We start from the raw sequence: 21,609 nt of genomic DNA, 5'->3' as shown, positions 1-21,609 counted from the left end.
AGAGAGATACGGGCGTTGAGTGTTTTTATTCGTTAGTCCAGTTTATTCTGACTCTGTGTGTATGACACCAGATAAACAACTCATGTTCTTTGTTGTAGTATGACATGACCATATGAAAAATACTGAGGTAAATTGACTTAGAAAATTGCATGCTTCTAAATGGCGTCGTTGAGTATGACTCTCACAAGCCAAACAGAAAAATACTGCAATAAAGCACGACAGGGTCACGGAGGGAGGTGAAACATACCTTACATTACATTCAGTACATTTAGTCGGTCCAAAGGGCTTGTTTGCATCCGTTCGCAACAAAGTGATAACACATTATTTCACAACACAAGGACACAACTTGTCGTTAGTACATTGATGCCCCCTACATTATTTCAAATAAGTAAAAATGAGATCCTTTCACATGATGGCACAACATTTAGGGACGAATGGCTCGTGAGGGTGCATCTGTGTGTGCGTGGCCTTCATGTGTAAACATAAAGGAATTGGTTAACCACCCACCCGTGATAATTTAATCAGGACGAGAGACATGCTGAGTGTTGATGTTTGGGACGGAGAATACAGATTGGAGGATGTGTTGGCAGGTTGGCCATGATGTGTCAACCTATGTTCATTTCAGGAGGGCAGTGTGCTCACATTTCAGCATCTGTTTACTCAGCCACTAGGAATATACGGAGAAGGGGAGACAGCAGGGGAAGCCGAGTTGAGGTCCGTCTGTGCAGAGCTTTGTAACTTGATTATCTCTGAAAAATAAGCTGTAATTTCTTCTCTCCTGTCCTCAGTGTGATAGGAGTTCGGACTAATAATCTGGGAGGTGCATCCCTATGACTCATGTGACCGGGATTGTAACCATGCTTTGTCTACAGCGGCCTGGATTAGAGGATAAAGCTGGCACTGTTTTTCATGCCGTCAGTGTCAACAAATCCCATGAAAAGACCAAAACCAACAAGTAATTGATCCAACTGTCATCTTCCTTCATTATTTGAAACCTGGGCACTGTAGTTTATTTTGAGTCCCACAAACACCGCCCTGCTGCTGTAAATACTCATTAGAGCACCACATGTGTAATATTCCACAGCTTAAAATAGTCCCTACAAATGCGCTATTTACTCCTGTTTGAGTAACATTTGCCAAAAACTACAGTGCCCTGCTGTTATAGGGAACTAATTGGCCTTTTAAGACATGAAACTATATAATTGAAACCTATTTAAAAAGACTTATGGGCTGAGTGCCACAGACAGGTTATGGAAGTCAGAACGTAAGAGACTGACACATTGTTGGTTTGGATATTTTTATTGGATTTATAGACTATAAAATATAAAAACAAAACATATAACTGCCACCCAGTCCTTTAATCAAAGTAGTTTGGCAGTGGAATGATACAAGTATAAGGTTTCTTTTGATGACAGTGACTCCATACTTAACACGAAGGCTGGCAATGATATTAGGTATCATGTCCATCCCTCATATGTTTTAGGATTCTTAGCATTTGGTGTCATCTGCTTTGTGGTAAACATTGTCACTGTCACCTTTGGGATAGCATCCTCACTCCCACACATGTACACAAACACACACAGTTATTTCAGGTTGCTCTTACTTAACACAACCTTCATTAACAGCTGTTGATTGAAACAGACACACACACACACACACTCATACACATACTAATGCATATACACACACAATAAAGGTCATAGGTGTGTATTCAGGAGTGTGCTAGTTCTTAGTTCTTTCCCCATTCGCTGCATTGTACATTGACCTAAAGCAGCTGGTCTACCGATGCAAAAGCTGCAACATCTAATGTGCACAGAATTGACGCTACTGCCGGTGCTTGCTGTCACAGTGTATTAAACATGAAACGTAAACACAAATGCATCCATCATGAAGTCAATCCCCTTCTTCTGTGATTAAGTCTATCTGGAGAATCAGACACTTCTTGGAAGTGAAATCGCTAAAGTGATTGGAGTGATTAACGAGTCAGGAGAGGTCACACGGGGGGAAATCCGTGGGGTCTGATGTTTGGCAAGATGCTGGAGCAGGAGGAACACGTGAGAAGCGGTGATGCAACAGAGGAAGCGATGCGGTTTTCATCTTCATATGTTAAGGTTCCCGGGACATCACGTACCAGCGGTTTGACCTCGGCTATGACTCAGAGTACTGGGGGAGAAGGGGAAGAGAGATCGAACAACTGTCATCTGCATTCATACATTATGCACACATGCTATATAGCGAGACATTTCTGCTCGACATGTGACATGAGCACACTGAATGTATCTGCAATATCCTGCTGCTTTACGCCTAATCAGATCTCTTTTAACTAAGTTATCGAATTAACTGTTGGAAGAGAGACAGAAAAAGGATATGACGGGGGGGAATAAGGTCCTTTGATGTTTGGTAAGAGGATCATTGAATGGTCCCTGTCATTTTCAAATCTTCAGTCCAAATCCACTGTGCAGATATTGATTAGTTTTCCCGATCATCTAAGTACAGAGATGAACTTTTTCCACTGGTTGATGTGGGAACTACGATTATCTAAATTCTAAGAGGATCTTTGGGAGACACAGCAGATAAATCTTGATATTTGTACAACAGATTGAGGAAGAGATAAAACTGAATCTAGATGTGTGGGATTTGATGCTTTTAACTGACTTCTTTTTCCTACCGAAAAAAAAAGTTATAAATCAGACATTTCAGAGGCAGCTTGCAGAAACTACAGCTGCTGACCCAGCACTGTGGCGAAAACTGAGACCTGACAGCAAATCTTGTTGGCTGTATGATTTATCCCACAGAGGCAACGGTGTGTTTTAGTGCATACCCTCCCTTACTTTCACCGAGGGTTGGGAACTGAGCCCAAGGAATGCGAACACAGTGTTGTCCTCCTTTGACTGGAAGAAGTCTTCATAGTCCTGAGAGGGAAGACAAAAACTTGAGAATGTTACATCATCTCTATGTTTGAAAGAAGGTTGTAAACATCCCTGTGAAATAGTTCATCCTCTTCTGCTTTTAATACGATTCAGTTGTCATGACATTGCAGAGTAACGTTGGATTACCTTGGCCAGTGAGAGTGACGGCAGGCCGATCAGATACTCTGCCCCACCCATGAAACTGGATTACGACAGGATTACAGAGTGGCGTGCACGATCAGTGGACATAAACTGGCAAGCACTGACGGATCGAACTCATTCACCAGCATAGGTAGCTCAACTTTGTACCGACTTAGACTGATGTGACCTGTTGTGCATAACCAGCTTCAGCAGTAACAATCATTCAAATACATGCTAACCCTGTATTCCTGTGTTTAGTGTTCTGTAATGTTGTTATATGCTAAATATATGTCAAACGAATGTACACTTTTTTGTATTTTTTTGTTTCAAAATCTCTCTTTTTTTCTTCCTATAAAATGCAGCAATTTTTTGGATGACTTATTTACAATAAGTGTCATAAATGTGTCCGATCAAATGTGATTTTGGCCGACTTAAAAGGTACCTTCTGTAGATTTTCACCACTAGTGTCCCTGTACCTCAATGTTTTGATAAGCGGATCCACAGACTGTATCTCACATTCCATCAGTATGTGCATCATGCGAATCAGTGACATGTTCACATGTTAGGGCTACCTTTAAAGATCAGATGTGCAAAATTACTGGAAGCCAGAATGCGTTCCAAATGGTTGATTGCTCATTCTTAAAATTAGAGACAAACATCCATCGTACCCCACAGTAGTGATCCTCGTTGAATATCTGTGGAAGCAGTGGGTTGCCTTTCTCCGGCTGCTTGTCTCTGGGGATGTTTCGGTACATCCAGAGCCTCTGCTCCTCCAGCATGGTGACGTCTACTTCCTGGAAGCTGATCCGATTGGCTTCCAAGAAACCCACCACTGCCTGCTGGTGCTTTTTTACCTGGAACAGGTCGAAAATGGATACAAGAAAGAAAGAGGGTGGAGTGAAGGACGGTTGGTTAGGGAGAGGTGGTGACAAATGTACAAATGGAGTGTACTGTATGTATTCACTGCGTAGCGACTCCTTTGGTAATGGGGACATTAAGAAGGAGTATTGATTAGCGGATGAGACTATGTTTAAAGTTGGAGAGCTGACATAATTGCCCTATACAGCATCATATGCTATGACCTGAGGGCACATCAAAACAGAACTAGATTTCAGAGAAATGAACATAATCATCTATTGATGAACACATCATTTCTGCAGCTGAGTGTACTTTGTGTACTTCCCAGGCACACGACTAAGTGTTCACTAAAGAGGGAAGACTATGCAATGAACTCTTCCCATTTGTGTTCCATGGGACGGATACGACACAGATCCCTGTGGTAGTATCCCTGTACGTGCTCTGGGACGTTCTGCAAGGGAATGAAAGCGCATGACATGCTGAGAAAAAAAATGAAATACCAGGATAATTTTAGATGACAGAAAACTCCCACGGAATTGAAAGTCGTAAACACAGAGGCACAGTTCACATGTCTTGGAGTTATATGATGAGAATGATGATCGGGATTTGCTCAATTAGCTTCGTATTTGACCCAATTTCAACAGTATTTTGTCTTTTTTTCTTTTCAATTGTTATTTTTAAATTCCAACTATTCTGTTTTTTTAAGAGCACCGAAGTCATTCCACATTCACTGTAATCATCCGTTAATGTTTCCCACTTGTTACAACACCCACTTTGTCTACATTTTTATCATCTCATGCCTGTCCACCACGGTGATTCAAATTCAGCCAATACAGTATGTATGCTTGAGCATTCATTAACATGACAAAAGGGCTGATTGCTCAAAACATTCTGGGGATGAGACAGTGTGGACAAACATAAACAAGGCCTTATATTTTGTGGCTAAATGATCATGTATTATCGAGTACCCTGGAAACATGTTTCTAGGAATTCTGTCTGTGATGCATAATATGAATTAGATAATGACTGTGTGTGTGTGTGTGTGTGTTCACGTCATGTCTGTCCAACATTTTAGTGATGCTAAGGACCACAATGGGGCTATTGTTTTACCTTAAAGACAGTAAGAGATTGTTCTGGACCGTCTGTTACAGACACAAACACACAAAGAAGATAATGTGTTGTGTCTTCTCTCTGATGGTGATTTCCTTTGTGTGGCCATAAAACAGCTTTATCTGGACTCTCGCAAGAGAGTAAATGAATTGGATGTTTACTGACCGTCTTTAAAGAGGCAAACGTGTCCGTTTGCTCTGGTCAAAGGTCAAGACTCCATAGAGAATGACTGGTCTGCGTCTATGTGATGCAACCATAGTACAAATGATACGAGCTTCCCCTGAGCTGAAAAGCGGGCAGACTAAATTGTTTTTCAATCACACACACACACACACACACACACACACACACACACACACACACACACACACACACACACACACACACACACACACACACACACACACACACACACACACACACATCCATTTCACTTAAAATCAGTCTCACCTTCTCTGTTAATTCAATGACTTGTAACTCAATTTAAAAGCATTCACAGTAAATCACATTCACATGAGCTCAACTCTCGCATAACTGAGCCAAATGGTCTATTCTGGCGTGCGTGACTGTTCTTCGTGTACGTCAGAGAGCCTGTGTGTTTTGAATGTACGTGTCATAGGGTTAAAAATAACGAAGCGCTTACTAATTTCGCTGCCCTCTTCCAGAGATGGAGCATGGTAAAGTAAACATATTACTCATTTCCCCCATTACCTCGGACTTGAAGCATTCACAGAGGAGTGTTGTTTGATGATTTTCTGCCGGTATATACCATCTGGGCCTTCTCAACGGCATGCGCCTGCATTGTTTCCCAATAGACACTATAGCACTAGGGCTGGGACTAACGATTATTTCCATTATTGACTAATCTGTACAGTATTTGTTTTTTTTGGATTTGCCCATTAATTGCCAAGTTCATTGGATGTTAGAAAAGAGTTGCAAAAAGCTATTTTTCATAGCTCAAAGTGAAACATTTAACTTTCTTGTCTGACTATCAGTCCAAAACCAAATCATATAGGACATACAATGATTAAAGAATAAGCTCACATCCATCCGAGAAGCTGGAATTATCTGTTGATCGACGACTCAAATGATCGTTTCCGGACTACACAATATCCACAGTAAATGGCCTTTTAATTAAGTATACTGTCATAAATCCGTCTAGTGTATTTCCAGTAAGCTCTGCGGCATATTACTGCTGCTCAGTTGCAGTAACCCCACCCAGAATCACTCAGGAGGGGAACAAAGTGGAAAGTAACCATCTCACAACATAAGAGTGGAGGTTACCCCAACAAAAGGACAGGTTTGTTCCAGAGGTGCATCTCCTGATGATGTCTTCAAAGTAAAATACCCATGTGATCATTATTGGTGGATCTCCTGTCACGCAACACAAATCTGCTGTAAATACTTTTGTGAATCTAACAAAATTCCGAACAACAGACATTGAATCTGTGGTTTTATAGGCTAGTTAATATAGGTCAGGTTATTGTTTGCACACTAAACACGTACTTTGTTCTGGAGGGAGACGTTTTACAATATGTTGTTATTCACGAAGCTTCTACACAATGAAGACCTACTGTGTCAAATGAAAAATATAAACCATTTGTTGAAAATGCATCGAACAAAAATGCAACAGGCTGAATTGACGTATGCATTGCCCAGAACAAAAAATAAATCAACACTGGAAATTAAAAATGTGCGTCTTTGTTCGTGAACAATCTATCTTCCTGTCTGAATGATGCTGATTCCTCTCACTGATTGTGAACATAGCCTACTTAGGTCACACACAGGCACACTCACAGTCGGCTATATTGTCAATATCAAACACTCTATTTCCACATGCCTTTTTAATACGCCTGCCCTGCATACCTCATATACAACTGTCAACAGGCTTCAAAACGCATTTGCAAAAACACTCACCGCTCGCGAGCCGGTTGAGGAGGTGATGTAAACCCTGATGACCATTTTAATCCCAAATACTACGAGTCGACAAACAAACTAGTGGTTGGCAACAGGCAGTGATTATTGCCACACACAAAACATGAAGTTCAACTACCGACTGTGTTTTAGAAGGGAGAAGACACGCGTCTCGAGCATTTAAACTGAGCCATGATAAATAACACAGCATGCGCGTCTGCAGGCTGAGGCGCTCGAGGACTCTCACTGCACAGATGCAACGCAGACATCACAGAAAACACTGGACTTCCGGTCATAGTCTTCAAAATTAAATAAAAACATTTCCCGTAGACAAGAACAAAACTGATTGTACACAATATTGCACAGCTCATCCATAATAATTTCATTAAATTTGTATAGTATGGACCAAATATGAGGTCTAAATGACATCATTCAAAGTCTGCTTGTGCTTTTAAGTGAATAACCCAGATTTGTTTCTCCCTAAACACGCACAATGCATTATTATTAAAACAAATCACGTTTCTTTCGAAAGTAAAAAAACTTCTGCTTGACTGTGGTTAAACCTGGCAACTTGACACCACCGTTTGTCACTTAGCAGCATATCAAATTTCAATCAAATTGGGTGAATTTAAGTATGTGCTCTGTCAGTTTGTGGTGTGGATCCAAATCAAGCTGCACTTGCCCTCTCATGTGCTTTTATCTTACAATACATATTGCAGCCAATAAAATAACTGACAGACTTTGTACATGCACAGATAATTAAAACACCGGCACAATTACAATATACATCGCACAGCATGAAGACATATTAACAGCAGCTGTGCATACGTTTTTCGACTTTGGTGTCATAGTTAGATTGCATGTATGGCATGACATATATCTCAAATGACAAGCAAATGCGGCTGAAGTGACAGACAATTGTGTATGCACACATCCTAAAAACACAATTTATATATGCATTGCACAACAAGAGTAAGAAACCATGTCCTATCAGTTGGCTCGATAACAGTGCCAACGTTCTCCTTAATTAACACAATGCTAGAATAAACAGATAGCTATATTTATATCACAGCGTGCACCACAGCGCCACCCTGGTATTAAAGGGGTACTGCACCTGCACGGAGTGCTGTGGTTGCCATGGTACGGCGTCAGCGGTAGGACTGGAGCAAACCACCAGGCTTGTCGTGAACCACAAAATAATCGTATCTGAACGCTTCTGACAGTCAGGATGACTCCTTCTTCCTGTTTTACTGCGAATAATAACAGGGCAGCGCATTTTTTTAAAAGATAGTCATGGCTGTTTCCTAAAAGGCGAACGTCTATGCCTTCTTTTAGCTGACGGTATAGCTAAATTAGCTTAACTTCATGCTAGCGTTAGCGTGATAGCAGCTAACTAACGTTAGTTGAGTCATTATGTTGCTAACATTAGCCTATCGAGTTAATTGCGACATACTTTAAACGTAAACTAGAGAAAGGCAGGACGATTTTAAATGCTAAACGCGCACAACGGACAGGTTGGTGGCAGCAGACACAGAGCAGTAACATTAAAACACATCCCACCTGTTGAGGGAAGCTAGTTAGTTTGTTTTTGTATGTTGCTATGCTAGCATAATAAGCTATCGTCAACAAGTCCGTCCACTTTAACTAACGCCAGTGCGCTGACATGCTGTTTGAACACCTACTCGTCTCTTTTATTCATGTCTATTTGATAATGTTGCATGTGAATATAAAGCCCACTGAGGTGTGTGGTTGGCCTCACATAACTTACTAGTTAGCCACATTGTAGCTTTTAAGTGGCAGTCAGTGTCACGACAATGCGACTGTCAACAGCAGACGGTCTACTTTAATCCAATCTGTCAGAGTCACGGAGAGGGGGACGCTAGTAGTATCGCTACAGTAAGTATTTGAGAACACGCTTCTGATTGTATATTTGTTTCATTTGAGAGCTTGTGACTTGACTGCATACGTTTTCTCGTTTATTGCGTTATCAGGAGACAGTAAGACATACGATAAAGCAGAAGATGTGGACGATGGTGCCAACAGAGATGATGGGGACAATGTAACCTATGTGGTGAGTGTAAAGGTACTCTGATGTTTATACTGCTGTACATCCAGGCGTATTCAAATACAAATAAATACAAATACAGTGACTCACAAAATATTGTCAGAAGAATTCTACATTTGATACAGTATATGTATATGGCAAACTATACAAGAATACATAATATATATACTGTATGTGTACATGAATATAACATGCAACACTACTACATAATTAAAATATCAGGTGAGAACACCTGAACACTTTTTGTTCTGTTCTTTGACCAGGTGTGTGCGCATGCTTCTCATTGCAGTCAGAAATAATACACTGTCTGTTTAATAAGTCACCAGGGCAGATGGGGGCAGGCTACTAATTGGTATGTAGCAGCACTGGTGTTGAGTAGTGATATCATACATCATTCAGCCTCATGGAAATTTCCACCTCATGTGTGTTGTCGCTTAGTGACGAAGACACACAGAACGGAAAACCTCAGAGAAAGCAGTTTGCCCTGAGATTTTTCATCTGGTAGCACAATACAAATGTTGACATCAGGAGACTTTTAATGTAAGTTTGACACATTTCTTTCTGACTTTTTGTCTTCAAATTCAACATCAGCATTTCTTCTCAAAGTGACATCATGGAATCAGAAAACGTAACTGATCCGTACGAAGACAACCGGGATGTTGATCAAAGTCGCCAGTCACTCCGGAGCACAAAGAAAGATTCCCGAGCATCGTCTTTCCAAAAGTACAAAAAGATCATCCGGGACAAGATCCGGAGTGAGGGTGAAAAAGAAGTCTGTGTCGAGAGCAGATCGAAAACCAGAACCTGGCCTTCGGATCCAGATCGGGACCAGATATCAGATGGAGAGGGACGGAGAAGTACCGGGTCGTTTTACTCGGAGGACTATGACAACGAGTCTCCTTCGTGCCGCTCGATCTCACCATACTCTCAGTCCCGGACTCCATCCCTTACCCCTCAAAGAGGGGTGCGATCAAAGAGGATTTCCAACAGCCCCTTCTACAAGACAGGTATATAAAGCAAGGCCATTGTATTTACTGTCCAGGTGGTGGCAGTGTGAGGCAGACTTTTTCACACGGTGGTTTTCTGCAGGACAAAAATCCTCTTTTATGAGACATGAAGGCACTTTTTTCAACTTTAATTGTTCGTAATGAAGTTCCATAGCTCTAACAACACACACATAGTTTGATACAGATTTTTGTCTTCAGCCTCTACCGTTTAATATGTTCTACATGTGTGTTTCTCTACCGTGCAGGTGGCATGGGGCGCCGGGGTGTGTCGCGCCCACAGCGTCCAGGTGGCCAGCCTCTGACCCAGCAGCATCGCAGGGGAGTGCGTTCACAAAGCAAGGAGTCCACGCCCCCGAAAGACCTGGACCTGGTGACCAAGAGGATGCTTTCAGCCCGCCTGCTAAAGATCAACGAATTGCGTAACTCCCTTGCTGAGCTGCAACAGCGCACCGAGGAGCTGCAGAAGGAAAATCGAGTTCTCAGACAGGTAGATCCACCCTTCTAGTTAAGTTTGGGTTGAGACGTAAGAAATGTAGAAAATCCTAATCAAACATCAGATGTTGGTGGCCAATACTGATAGGAAGACATTAACACACATCTTTGCAGAAAAACCAATCACATAATCTTTTACTGTAAAGTTCTTCACCATTATCTTGGAACTCCTGTGGCATCCTAAAAAATGTAATATCGTCTCTTTTGCGTGCTGCAGCTTCAGGTGCGTCAAGAGAAAGCCCTGCAGCGCTACGACGACACAGAAAGCGAGATATCCCAGCTACTGTCGCGCCACGCCAACGAGACCCAGGTGCTGCGCGAGCGGCTCCGGCGCGCTCAGGAGCGGGAGCGGGCAGCCGAGCGCCGGATGAAGGACAGCGAGGAGCAGCTGCAAAGGAGTCAGGCGACGATCGCGCGGCTGAAGAAGCTGGTCGACCAGCGAGATCTAGGAGCCAGAGACGAGCTGAGCCGCAGGCTAGATGAAGAGAAGACACGGGCCCAAGAGGCAGAACACAAGATTAAGGTACATTTATTTACACTGAAGCTAGATAAACAATCACTTGCATCTATTAAATAAAACATAAATCATTTACGGCAAAATCTGTACCTTTTTTTTGGATTTTTTTAATCTCAAGATCATTTACTTCCTTTTTGTCACGCGGTAGCTGGAAATTGTATTTGTTTACCTGTGTGTGTTTGAAGGAGCTGGAGCGTAGCATGGAGCTGAGCAACAGCAGTTACCAGAGGCAGCTGGCTGCAGAGAGGAAGAAGACAATCAGTGCCCAGGAGGAGATCAGGACTCTGCAGGAGGAGCTGGAACGACTGAACAATAAACTCAAGGTCCATAAAAATATACCTCAGAACACCAGCTGAGACAAAGTATCTGTCTTTATGATTGTGTATGAAAAGCAGCATTGCATGAAATGTTCACTTTGTTGTGTCCTTTTCTTATCAGGAGAAGGAGAGAGAACTAGATGCTAAGAACATTTATGCCAATCGCATGATGAAGCCTGCACTGAGAAAAGATGTCGACAGTGGCGCAAAGCGGAAAAGTAAGGCCTGACTGTCGGTTTATTGGAGGGAAAAAAATTGGGATAGCAAAAATTTAATCTAATATACAATCTGCTTCCCCCCCGCACACACATAGTCCCGAGCAGGAGCAGCACCAAGGCCGTTCACACCAAAGACAGAGCGTCTAGTCCTGATTTCCCTACACCTCTCCCCGCCATGACTGATGCCAATGAGTGCAGTGAACAGGCACCTGATGAATACATATCTCTCAAGGTAGAGTCACTGAACCCCAAACATCCGCTCTTCTTCCCCTGTCGCTGTTATTTGTCCGTCGTTCCCCTCTTGTGTCTCTCCCTTTATCAATTTACGTCCGCAGGAGTATGACAGAGGGGACAGACGGGCAGAGACGGAAGACAGACATCAAAAGTTGGAACAGCAGAAGAGGAGAGACGGCGAAAGAGAAGGGGACAAGCAGAAGGAGATGGTGAAGAAAGAGCAGGAGAAAGAGGAGAGGCGGCAACTCCACCAGGAGCTCAATGTGCTCGATGAGAAGGCAAAGACACCAGGAGATGGTAAGATCATTAAACAGTGTGTGTACAACAAGTACGAGAAAGCAGTAATGCGCTCATGGATTTGTTTTATGTCCACAGGCGGGGACAAAAAAAAAGAGCAATACGACAGTAGGAGGACGACAGGAAGTTCCCTGTTGAACCAGGAGGAAGAGGACAACAGGAAGTGCGGCCATGTCCAGGAAGAGGTGGAGAGGTGGAACCAGGGGACTCTGTCCAATCAGCAAGCAGCAGAAGAAGCACGTCGCAAAAAGGAACAGCTGCTGGCTAAGATGCGTGAAATAGACCGTCAGGAACACGGAGGCCAGGGCACCATGTTTGCTGAGTCTAGTCCTTCTGAGTTCAATAAGGCTCCCAGTAACCATTCTTCTCCTCGTCTTCCTGAGCAGAGGAACCACACCTCTTCCATTTTTAACCTCGCAGAATCAGAGGAGTCGGCCAGTTTGCGCGGGGAAGGCGGAAGGAGAAGATCAGGCACGCATGGTGGAGCTGCCACCACAGGGACGGGGAAGAGAGCGCCGCGGACACAAATCTCCGGGGACGACTTGGCATTCGGAAGCTACGCGCCTTCTTTCGGACATTCAGCCTCTCGCGGCTCCTCCGGCTTCCCTCCGCCTCCGCCCAAAGAGGACAGGGACTCTGCATTGGAGGCAATAGGTGTGTTTAGTCTCAGAGGGGTGGAGACAGAGAAGGAGACGGAAAGAGGAGCGGGGAAGGAGAGGAAGTCCAGCCTCATGCAGCAGCTATTTGGTGCCCCGGCAACACCCGCAGGTGACAGTGGGAGCAGCTCCAATCAAATGGAGGTGCTCAACAGTCCTCCGACTACCAACGGAGTGCGATCAAGACGGGAAGGACTGCTCAGCTTCAACTCGGGGTCTTCCACTCCTCCAGCATCCTCCCTGAACACCCTACACGTCACAGAGAGCAGGCCTACAATGCGTGCCATCGCCTCATTCGATGATGACATAGAGGAACTTACTCTATGAAATAAGAGATTGAGTGATGAACAGGGTCAGTCAATTAAAGTCTGAACACCATTGATTTCCCAATACAAATGTCAACACTCAACAGAACCAAGCAGAGAAGTAAATACGTTTCTAAAATACCAGATAAGTCATTTCACTTGTTTATAGTGTTTCATGTAGAAAATGTGTGATTTGAAGTGATCGTCAAGCATTCAGGTGCATAACTTGCTAATATAGGATTGTTGACCATTTGCTCTATTTTAATGCTTGTTGCACTTGTACTTTCTGTGGAGACGATGGCTTTTCTGGTTTACGGCACACAGAATCCCTGCAGCTAGAATAATTGTTCTTTAAACAAACACAAACCAAAACACAGGCAGTAGTCACAATGACACAGACTTTGCGCTGCAAATCACCTTTCTTTGCGTTTCACATGTTTGCGCTTTGCCATATTCTATTGTAATAGTTCTGAGTTGCTGTTGTTGTTTTTGGGATCCTACAGTTCCCTGTGTATCTTTATTTGGACACATTTGAGTGATTATGCAGTCATTTTTGAGTTTTGTTAGAGTCCATGCCATAAGAGTTTACCAGTAAGCAACATGACAATCGCGTTTAGACTGCCTCCTCGATGTCTGACTAACTATATGATATCATATGAAATGCTGTTTTTTACAATTCTACCAATTTTATATTAATACTGATAAACCCTCCCATTAAAGGGAAGATGTTATTGACCCCATAGAACATTTTTTATTTCATATCATCAAATGATTGATAATTAATAGAAGCTCAATGACAGTTAGTGTAGTTGTGTCATATTAAATCAATCAATTAAATATTGTGTTTTAAGAGAGAAAACTAAAAGTTTATATTTGATTTACTTGACTTGAAGCTGTTGTAAAACAGTAAATGTAGATATATTTCCAGTTGGGGGCCCTTGTCCCCTGCCCTGATATTACTTATGTGATGGCAGCGCTACGCTCCTGCAAGCAATCAGCACTAATACAAATCACCTGTTGCTGTAGTAGAAGCGACAATATACTGATGTGCACAGAAGAAATGCTCTTTATTTATTTAAGTTCTTACAGACGTACATTACGACTTACAACTCTAAATGTGGCGCACACACTGCATTGGTATAAGCTGTAAAATTGATACTTAATAGAAAGGAATAATATCACATGTACATTTTGACGCGTTTTTGAAGAGCCCTTTGTATTTATTCTGGCAAAATGTGTTTTAGTAACTCACGTAACAGATGACGACTTTGACGTTAACCGGGCTGTAGGCTATTTATGTATCGACTTTTTTCACATTTTGTACCAATTGCATTGTTACAAAAACTGTATTTGTTTTCGTATTTCATTGAATTAAAATAAATGAAAGTAAGAGTGAAGCTGTTGTGCTGTCATCAGAACTGTGGCGCACTTGCGGAACGGAACGCAGAAAAGAACACATAACCGTGTCAATGCGGCGGGAAGTCTGATAGGGATTCCTAGGACGTCTCCAAGACACCGGAACCCTCCCGCCCCTCCCTCCGGCAGCTCTCTGCTCAAAAACAAGTGGACCGTGGATCTGCTAGGGATGCGCGCGAGAGAGAGGGCTCGAGATGGTCTGCGCTGATGTCGCTGCTTCAACTGCAAGTTGGACCGCAGCAGGAGGATTCTTACAAGGTAAACGAGCCACACGCAGTTAGAATTACCGTATTTTAAGAGGATGCCGGTGATGTCGCACCCTGCAGCACGGTGTCAGAAAAGCAAAACGAGGTTAAAATGAGTGTCCACGTGAAAAACAATGCGAACGAGTAAATTACTCTGTTATACTGTAGCCATAGCATTGTATCATTTGTTTACAGAAATGATGCAAGGCTATATAATGAACAAAATGAGAATAATTAGTCAAGTTGACCACAACTTTATATTCCGACGTCACTCCTTGATGGGCTCGGGAAGGAATACAATATTCAAGTTTATGTTAAAGTCAGGACTCGAGAGATGTTTTTTTGCCCATAACAATTTATTAAAGAGAAAAAAATGCCAGGTTGCATTACAGTAATAAGAGCTGTTTAACTTCAGGTTATTGTAATAATGGCAGAAGGAATCATGTGTGATGGTAACAAAGAACACAGTATCCATAACTTTAAAAAAAAAGTTTATTAATCTCTTATTTAAATTGACTTTGAGTCACCTGCTGTAATCCTGTTGATCCACATGGATAATGCTCACATTCTCATGTACTGTACTGTATACCAGCACTGATGGAAAGTTAACACCTTTATATGGAGATGCACACTAAAGCCTGATTAGTTACTCTGCCCTTTGTTAAGCAGACATGTGCCCGATGAGAGAGCCAGACTCCTGAAGTTCTTCAGCCTGACCAGGTTTTGGCATCCCAAAACAACACCACAAAATACATTTTTATTGGTGCGGTAACGCTGCAACTGCATGTTGCTGAGCCATCATATTCTGCCGCCTCAAAACCAGAGGAATGTACGGGTAATGCTGGGTGGGTGGGTTGTTTGCCAGTTGAGTCATTTGGATAATGGCGATAAATGTTTTTTTTTCCCACCAAGATTTGTCCTTGTTTGTATATGCGCAAGACTCCGTTTGATATTCAGGATGTATATTTTGGCTTCCTTAAGACAAATATCTTTCAGCTGGACCATTCAAAAGTGTCCGTGTTCCCCAAAAGTGCCTCTTAAATGATTAAGCATGCCAACAAGAGGGTGGTTTGGGTTTTTTGCTCAACCCTTTATGTCTTTATAATTGTGACCACAGCTCAATATATCAGCTAATATGCTTACACACATGTTTCCTCCCCCCTCTTTCTAAACCTCTTGGCTCTGCAGTTTATTTTCACAATTTGAATCAATTCCTTTCTGTACATACAGGGTCCTAACAAACTCCTAACAATGCACGTGGCATGGGTTTATTTCCCTCCTCCTCTATTGGTCTCCTGTAACATTGTGGTCTCCAGAGACAGAATAAGGAGAAGATCCATTCCCGTGGCCTTCATACATTACAGCAGCTACTCTTCACAGTCAGAGGTCTATTTTACAAGCCTGTCATTAGATACAAGGGCAATGACTTCACTGCTGGTCTGCTGTGCCCATCATGGAATAACTGAGCACTAACTACTTACTGAGTGCTTGGAGACTTTAGAAAGGAGGACACTGGGCAGAGAGTCTGCTTTTGCTGCCGCTGTTATGAGTGTGTGTTTGCTAAATCCTTTAAGAGGCCACATTTAAGATTTCCTTTGTGGCTTAATGTCCTGAGTTAGTCTTTCCTGTGGGCCTCCAGAATCACTCCAGTGTTTCTAAACTGGCCAGATAAAAAGATACTGAGATATTTGGATGCCATATTGGTGTAGCTAGATGCACAATTGTGTGTGGATGTATAGCATGATAGAAATCCAGGTTCCTTTAAAAATATTATGTTATACATACATTTTTTGCAACGGTGGATGGCTTTTATGGATGTCGGGTCCACCACTTTGGTCCAGACTAAAATATGTTAACTATTGGATGGATATATCTAAATCATTTTAGATGAAAAGTGTGAAATTTAGATTTCTGGTTACGTATCTGGAAATAACAACTTTGGTTTATGGACAAATACCTGCAGAACTATTAATGTTTCCACTAAATAGCAAATGTTAGTGTAGCCGGCAATGAGATGTCCCTCCTGGGCTACTGTGGAGCTGTGGATATGCTTGTCGGGGCCCGTGGTCACATTCGCATGCTAACAAAATAAACTAAGATGGTGACCATGTTTAGCATTGTCATTGTTAGCATGTTGATGTTAGCGTTCAGTCAAAAGCACATGCTGTGCCTAAATAAAGCCTTACTTTACAGCAACTGACCCTACCCATGTCTCATGAAGAGTACTTAAATATGCCCATAATGTTCAGGATCTGTAGTTTTGAAACATGTATTTGTTGCACAGGTTTATAGCCGTCAATAGAAGCACTGCTGGAAAAGAGCAAGACTGTCAGCCGTTGTGCCGTACTGCCAGTTGTCTGTCACAGGTTGTTTAAGGTAATAAAGCCCTGAGGATAGGTGTTAAATGGCTGACTCATACCCAGTGCCTGTGTCGTTGCTAGGGAAACTATTTGTTCCTGTCAAACAAAAATCCTGGATGTACGTTCCCGCAGTGTGCTGAGAATTATTTGATATACTAGAGGCCAAAATGCTCGATCTTTTCAGAGGGTAAGAACGCTCATCAATCTGTCTGAGATATATAGTCTAGCCAGTCATATAACGGAGCCTGTCTGGCCACAGTTGAGGTGCAGCCTTGCATGTCAAATGTCACGTTAGTTTTGTCTCTGTCGGTTGGATGTGGTTAGTGGTGGAGTCAGCAACTGTTTCACAGCGTGCTTCTTCTCTCCTCTGCAGATCTAAAGATGCTCGGCCTTCGTAGCACCAGAGGAGAAACAAGGAACTTCTAAAGATTGACAGTAAAACCTACAACAACGGTCATTTGTCACAACGAAAGAGGCCACCAATGAAAAGCAGATATCGTTATCTATTTTTTATTGTGACACATTTTTAAGGAGCTTTTTTTTTTTTATTCAGCAGATTAGTGATGGATACTCCCGCGGCTCCTCAGATTATTGTGGAGAAGAACACAGTCCCGGTGGGAGCAGAATGTGGGGGAGACGTGGATCTGCCTACAGACGACCATCTCATGAACTTGAAGGCGTTGACAGAGAAGCTAAGACTGGAAACCAGGAGGCCTTCCTACCTGGAGTGGAAAGCCCGCCTTGAGGCGGAAAGATTCGGGGAATCAAGTAGTGGAAAATCCCCGATCCAAGTGGAGCCTGAGGGGAACGTAGTCAGCCCCACGGAGACTGTCGTGAAGTCTGATGCGATTCAGTGCAAGTCAGGAGTTCTGAAGGGATTTGAGAACATTGATGAAGCTCTCAGTTGGCTGAGGAGAGAACTGGTGAGACATTACTCAAATTATTTGTACAAATGTATCATCTTTCTTTGGAATATGGAGCAGTTTGCTATAAATTTGACTTCTCAAAAAAAAAAAAAAGTAAAAATAACCAACTAATTCAAATACACACTTTCATTCACATTTTTAATTTGAAGAGCGTTATCATTTTGAGAATAGAATAGAAATAACTTCCTGCTACTTAGCTCATTAGACTCCAACAATGGGCACAATGTCCAATTAGTGGGCAGAAGAATCACATTAGTGAGTGAGATTGATTGGGGACACTCAGGCAACAGCATCCGACAGTTGTTACAGTTTCTGCAAGTGGAATCATTTTTACTCTGCTCAATTACTCTGCACATTCACCCGCGGTTCATAGGCTTGGACCGAGCATGCGAAGATGCACAGTCAGAGGCAGAACAATCCTACTCGCACAGTATGTGGCCACGAACGTTTTGCACAAACACAGTGGACGAGAGAGAGAGATAGAGAGACGATTATGATCTCTGCAGAGATGTTTGCACAAAGACAGGAGGACACGATGGCGATACAATTGAGAGAGCTTATGAAGAGAAACGTGTTTGTGGATGTCCCACTGTGAGTTTTCTTTTTAGATTTTGTTACACAATAACGACCTGAATGCGTGGCCCTCCAGTGAATCTAGATCATGTGAACTACGTGTACGTTGTTGTTGGAATCACACAATAGTTTTGGGATGTATGCTTATTTTCCATCTCTCTCCGTCAGACTGACATGCGCTTGCAGGACCAGCAGCTGGCGAGGCAGCTCATGCGGCTCCGCAACGACATCAACAAGCTGAAGATCGAGCAGACGTGCCACCTGCATCGCCGGATGCTCAACGACGCCACCTTTGGCCTCGAGGAGCGGGACGAGCTGTCCGACCTGCTGTGCGAATGCCCGGTCACGCCGGGCCTCGGCCTCTCGGCCCCGCTGAGACTCATCGGCGTCACCAAGATGAACATTAACTCCCGACGTTTCTCCCTCTGCTAGTGGCAGTTATGGCATTCAGGCAGAAAATCCCCCCCCCCCAAAAAAACAACAAAGCAGCCTGTCTAATACTATCCTTGCTCCAGTGCAGTCCTGGCCATTTGCGAGATTGTGGCGCAATCCTCTTGACCACGGTGTAGTGAGGATGAACTTAGATGTAACGTCTGTTTTTACAGTCCCTATAATCAAAGAGAGAGATTTAGGTAATGTGTATTATTTAGAACGAGTGCAGTAGGTAGTACATATATACTGTGTGTTTTCCTCTACATGGCTTTGGCAGCTATATACAGAAAACCACAGCAGATTTTAGACCTTTCGGCCATCATGACTTGAAACAGAATACTTGCCGTTTTTAAACTACAGTGAAGCATCTCAAGCTTATTCCTGTCCACTTTCTTTTAACCCTCATCAGTCTATCTATATATATATATCTATATCTATATTTTGTATGAAAATGAGTTATTCTTTGTAGCTATTGTCATAATGGACCTCACAATGGTTTCCAGTAATTTGCTGAAGTCTGCTCCTTAAAAGTAAAAGATTTATTTCGCTCTTGGCCGGAGCTCTGCCCTTTTGATGCCCTAATTGTTGGGTTCCAGCCAGGAAGTGGCTAGTTGAGATGGCATTGTTTGTCTGAAATAAAAACATGGTTTAGTTCATGGATAAACATGAAATTACACGACTACGTGGATCATGTTATGAGCTTTCTGTTGTGATGGGATCCAACATTGGAGGCAACCTCGCCTTACTCATTTTCTTTGTGGGGGTTTGAAATGTGAGCATGTGAAAGTTAAGTGTAGTCCCAATGCACAGACCGTGCAACAAAAAAATGAGTTTCAGGTTTGTGGCCCAGATTTAATACAGTCTGAAAAAACCACAGCTTTAAACTCACTGCCTCGCCATCCAATTTGTTTTCCACAACAGTGGTACCGATAAAGTTGATTGTCTCTTATAACAACCACTGAAATTACAAGGTTAATACTGTGTCTACACAGCTCAGACTGCTCCAACATGATCGTCAAGCCTTTGTCTCAGCAGTGTCCCATGAACAGGGAGCCACAATGCCACCTGGCAAGGAAACAACTCGTATGTCAACTTGATCTTGTGTTACTGAGCCCATAATAGAGTGGAACATACCTGAATGCTGGTTTGGTCAAATATAATACCTTAAATGGGCCATTGTTAGTGCTCGTATGATTACACAAATGTACTGTAAATAAATAAATAAATCAATTGAAGAAGTTGTATGCTTTACTTTTTGATTCTTTAATCAAGCTACCGAATTAAAATGAAATAAACATTGTGCAACAATTTTTTAAATCCAAGAAAGTTTGTTCCAGAGAAAATTCAAAACAGATATTTACAGCTAGTTGTTGACTTTGTGTGTCGATCACCGTCTCAAACAACCATTTTGCCCACCCAGTGTAGTCAGACTTCTACATTTGATGCTTATTCGTGGTAAACTGGTAAATTGGCGACGTCTTTATAAAGCAGCATGGGATCTTTTAATGCCTTAATTAGACACTGATCTATTTAACAATTACATGTTGCAAACGAGGCACCGAGAGGAGTCATCCGGTTCTTAAAAGTGGATTAAGAGGAGATCATTTACAGGAGGCCAATTAGGAGTTCAGCAAGCGCTGTGAGAAAGCACACACGGTCCAATTACAGCGAGACCGTGTCAAAAACAATCATTTAGTCTCCCTCTGCTCCACAACAATGACTCAACGAGGCCGTGACTCAACCACAAACAGTCCGCTTGTGTCACGAGAAAGAATCCGTCTTTTCTCGGTGAGATCATCGGCTTCGTGATGATCTCACCCTTCTGTTCGAGGCAGACGGCGTCTCAAGCCAAAGTGGCCATTTGAACCCCAGGTGTAGTGTTCCCGTCTGTGCTCCAGTCTCACAATAAACACGCGACAACCTATTCCAGTCGTGTACTTTTCAAACTTCCTGAGGAAACTCCTAACGGTAGATCTGTGAACGTCTGGAATGTGCTCAACTCAAAACTGTCCTGCCAATTTCTCGTCACTCAAGACTTGCAAAACTAATCCCCAACTTTGAGGGGCAACGTCTGGCATGATTGCTTTGATGTAACTCAGACTGAAGTTCCACAGCAGCTTAAGTGCATCCAAGCAAATGATCAGCCAGAGAGGATAACAACCAGATTAAACTTTCACCCCTTGTGAAGTGAGTTTCGCTGTACGAACGTCAAATCACACGAGGAGGCCAGTCTCATTTAAAACTGCTCATAACGCAGCAGACGGGTGTGAAGGACAACAATCAACAAAAACAGATTGTAAAGTAGCCGTTATTTAATAACCATGATTTGCTCAACAACTGTAGTTACAGTTCATAATTACCCGTCTGTGTGTGACAGACATTTGGCAGCAGTACTGCAGTGTAAAGGCACAATGACAGATGCATGTAATGTCACAAGACAAGATGACCTGCATGAGAACAAAAACAGATTTACTTCAGCCTCAATGGCTTTGCAAAATACAGTTCCCCATTCAGTCGCTTTAACTGAGTGAGACGTTTTGTTTTTACAGCATTTCCTTGGTCAGTTTGAATAAGGCAAAAAAAAAAAAAAAAAAAAAAAATATATATATATATATAT

General features: G+C 42.6%; 3 protein-coding genes across 5 annotated transcripts; 2 read left to right on the top strand and 1 right to left on the bottom strand.

The window, feature by feature from the left end:
• Window positions 1–1,383: 1,383 nt before the first annotated feature.
• On the bottom strand, window positions 1,384–7,062 carry sh3bgrl2 (SH3 domain binding glutamate-rich protein like 2). The gene is made up of 4 exons (XM_079290519.1): window positions 6,936–7,062; window positions 3,719–3,904; window positions 2,832–2,912; window positions 1,384–2,163 (listed from the first exon to the last, which is right to left on the bottom strand). The coding sequence occupies exons 1-4, from the start codon at window positions 6,978–6,980 to the stop codon at window positions 2,149–2,151; spliced, it is 327 nt and encodes a 108-aa protein (XP_079146645.1). The 5' UTR covers window positions 6,981–7,062; the 3' UTR covers window positions 1,384–2,148.
• A 1,172-nt stretch (window positions 7,063–8,234) lies between these two features.
• Window positions 8,235–14,437, top strand: lca5 (lebercilin LCA5). Of its 2 annotated transcripts, none has more exons than XM_079290493.1 (10): window positions 8,235–8,828; window positions 8,924–9,003; window positions 9,604–10,004; window positions 10,250–10,491; window positions 10,714–11,019; window positions 11,199–11,336; window positions 11,452–11,548; window positions 11,644–11,780; window positions 11,884–12,079; window positions 12,158–14,437. In XM_079290493.1, the coding sequence occupies exons 2-10, from the start codon at window positions 8,999–9,001 to the stop codon at window positions 13,060–13,062; spliced, it is 2,427 nt and encodes an 808-aa protein (XP_079146619.1). In that variant the 5' UTR covers window positions 8,235–8,828; window positions 8,924–8,998; the 3' UTR covers window positions 13,063–14,437. The 2 variants fall into 2 exon arrangements, with proteins under 2 accessions (XP_079146619.1, XP_079146618.1); XM_079290492.1 differs by having other exon boundaries at window positions 9,589–10,004.
• A 172-nt stretch (window positions 14,438–14,609) lies between these two features.
• Window positions 14,610–19,399, top strand: fam167ab (family with sequence similarity 167 member Ab). Of its 2 annotated transcripts, XM_079290529.1 has the most exons (4): window positions 14,610–14,714; window positions 17,435–17,496; window positions 17,618–17,984; window positions 18,729–19,399. In XM_079290529.1, exons 3-4 carry the CDS (start codon window positions 17,625–17,627, stop codon window positions 18,990–18,992), a joined length of 624 nt encoding a protein of 207 aa, XP_079146655.1. In that variant the 5' UTR covers window positions 14,610–14,714; window positions 17,435–17,496; window positions 17,618–17,624; the 3' UTR covers window positions 18,993–19,399. The 2 variants fall into 2 exon arrangements, with proteins under 2 accessions (XP_079146655.1, XP_079146654.1); XM_079290528.1 differs by having other exon boundaries at window positions 17,435–17,984.
• The last annotated feature ends 2,210 nt before the right edge of the window (window positions 19,400–21,609 follow it).

The sequence above is a fragment of the Melanostigma gelatinosum genome (genome assembly GCF_949748355.1).
Source record: "Melanostigma gelatinosum genome assembly, chromosome: 19".
In the NCBI taxonomy this organism is placed as follows: Eukaryota; Metazoa; Chordata; class Actinopteri; order Perciformes; family Zoarcidae; genus Melanostigma; species Melanostigma gelatinosum.
Note: the sequence above shows the minus strand (reverse complement) of the source record. Positions and strands in the feature narration are given on the sequence as shown.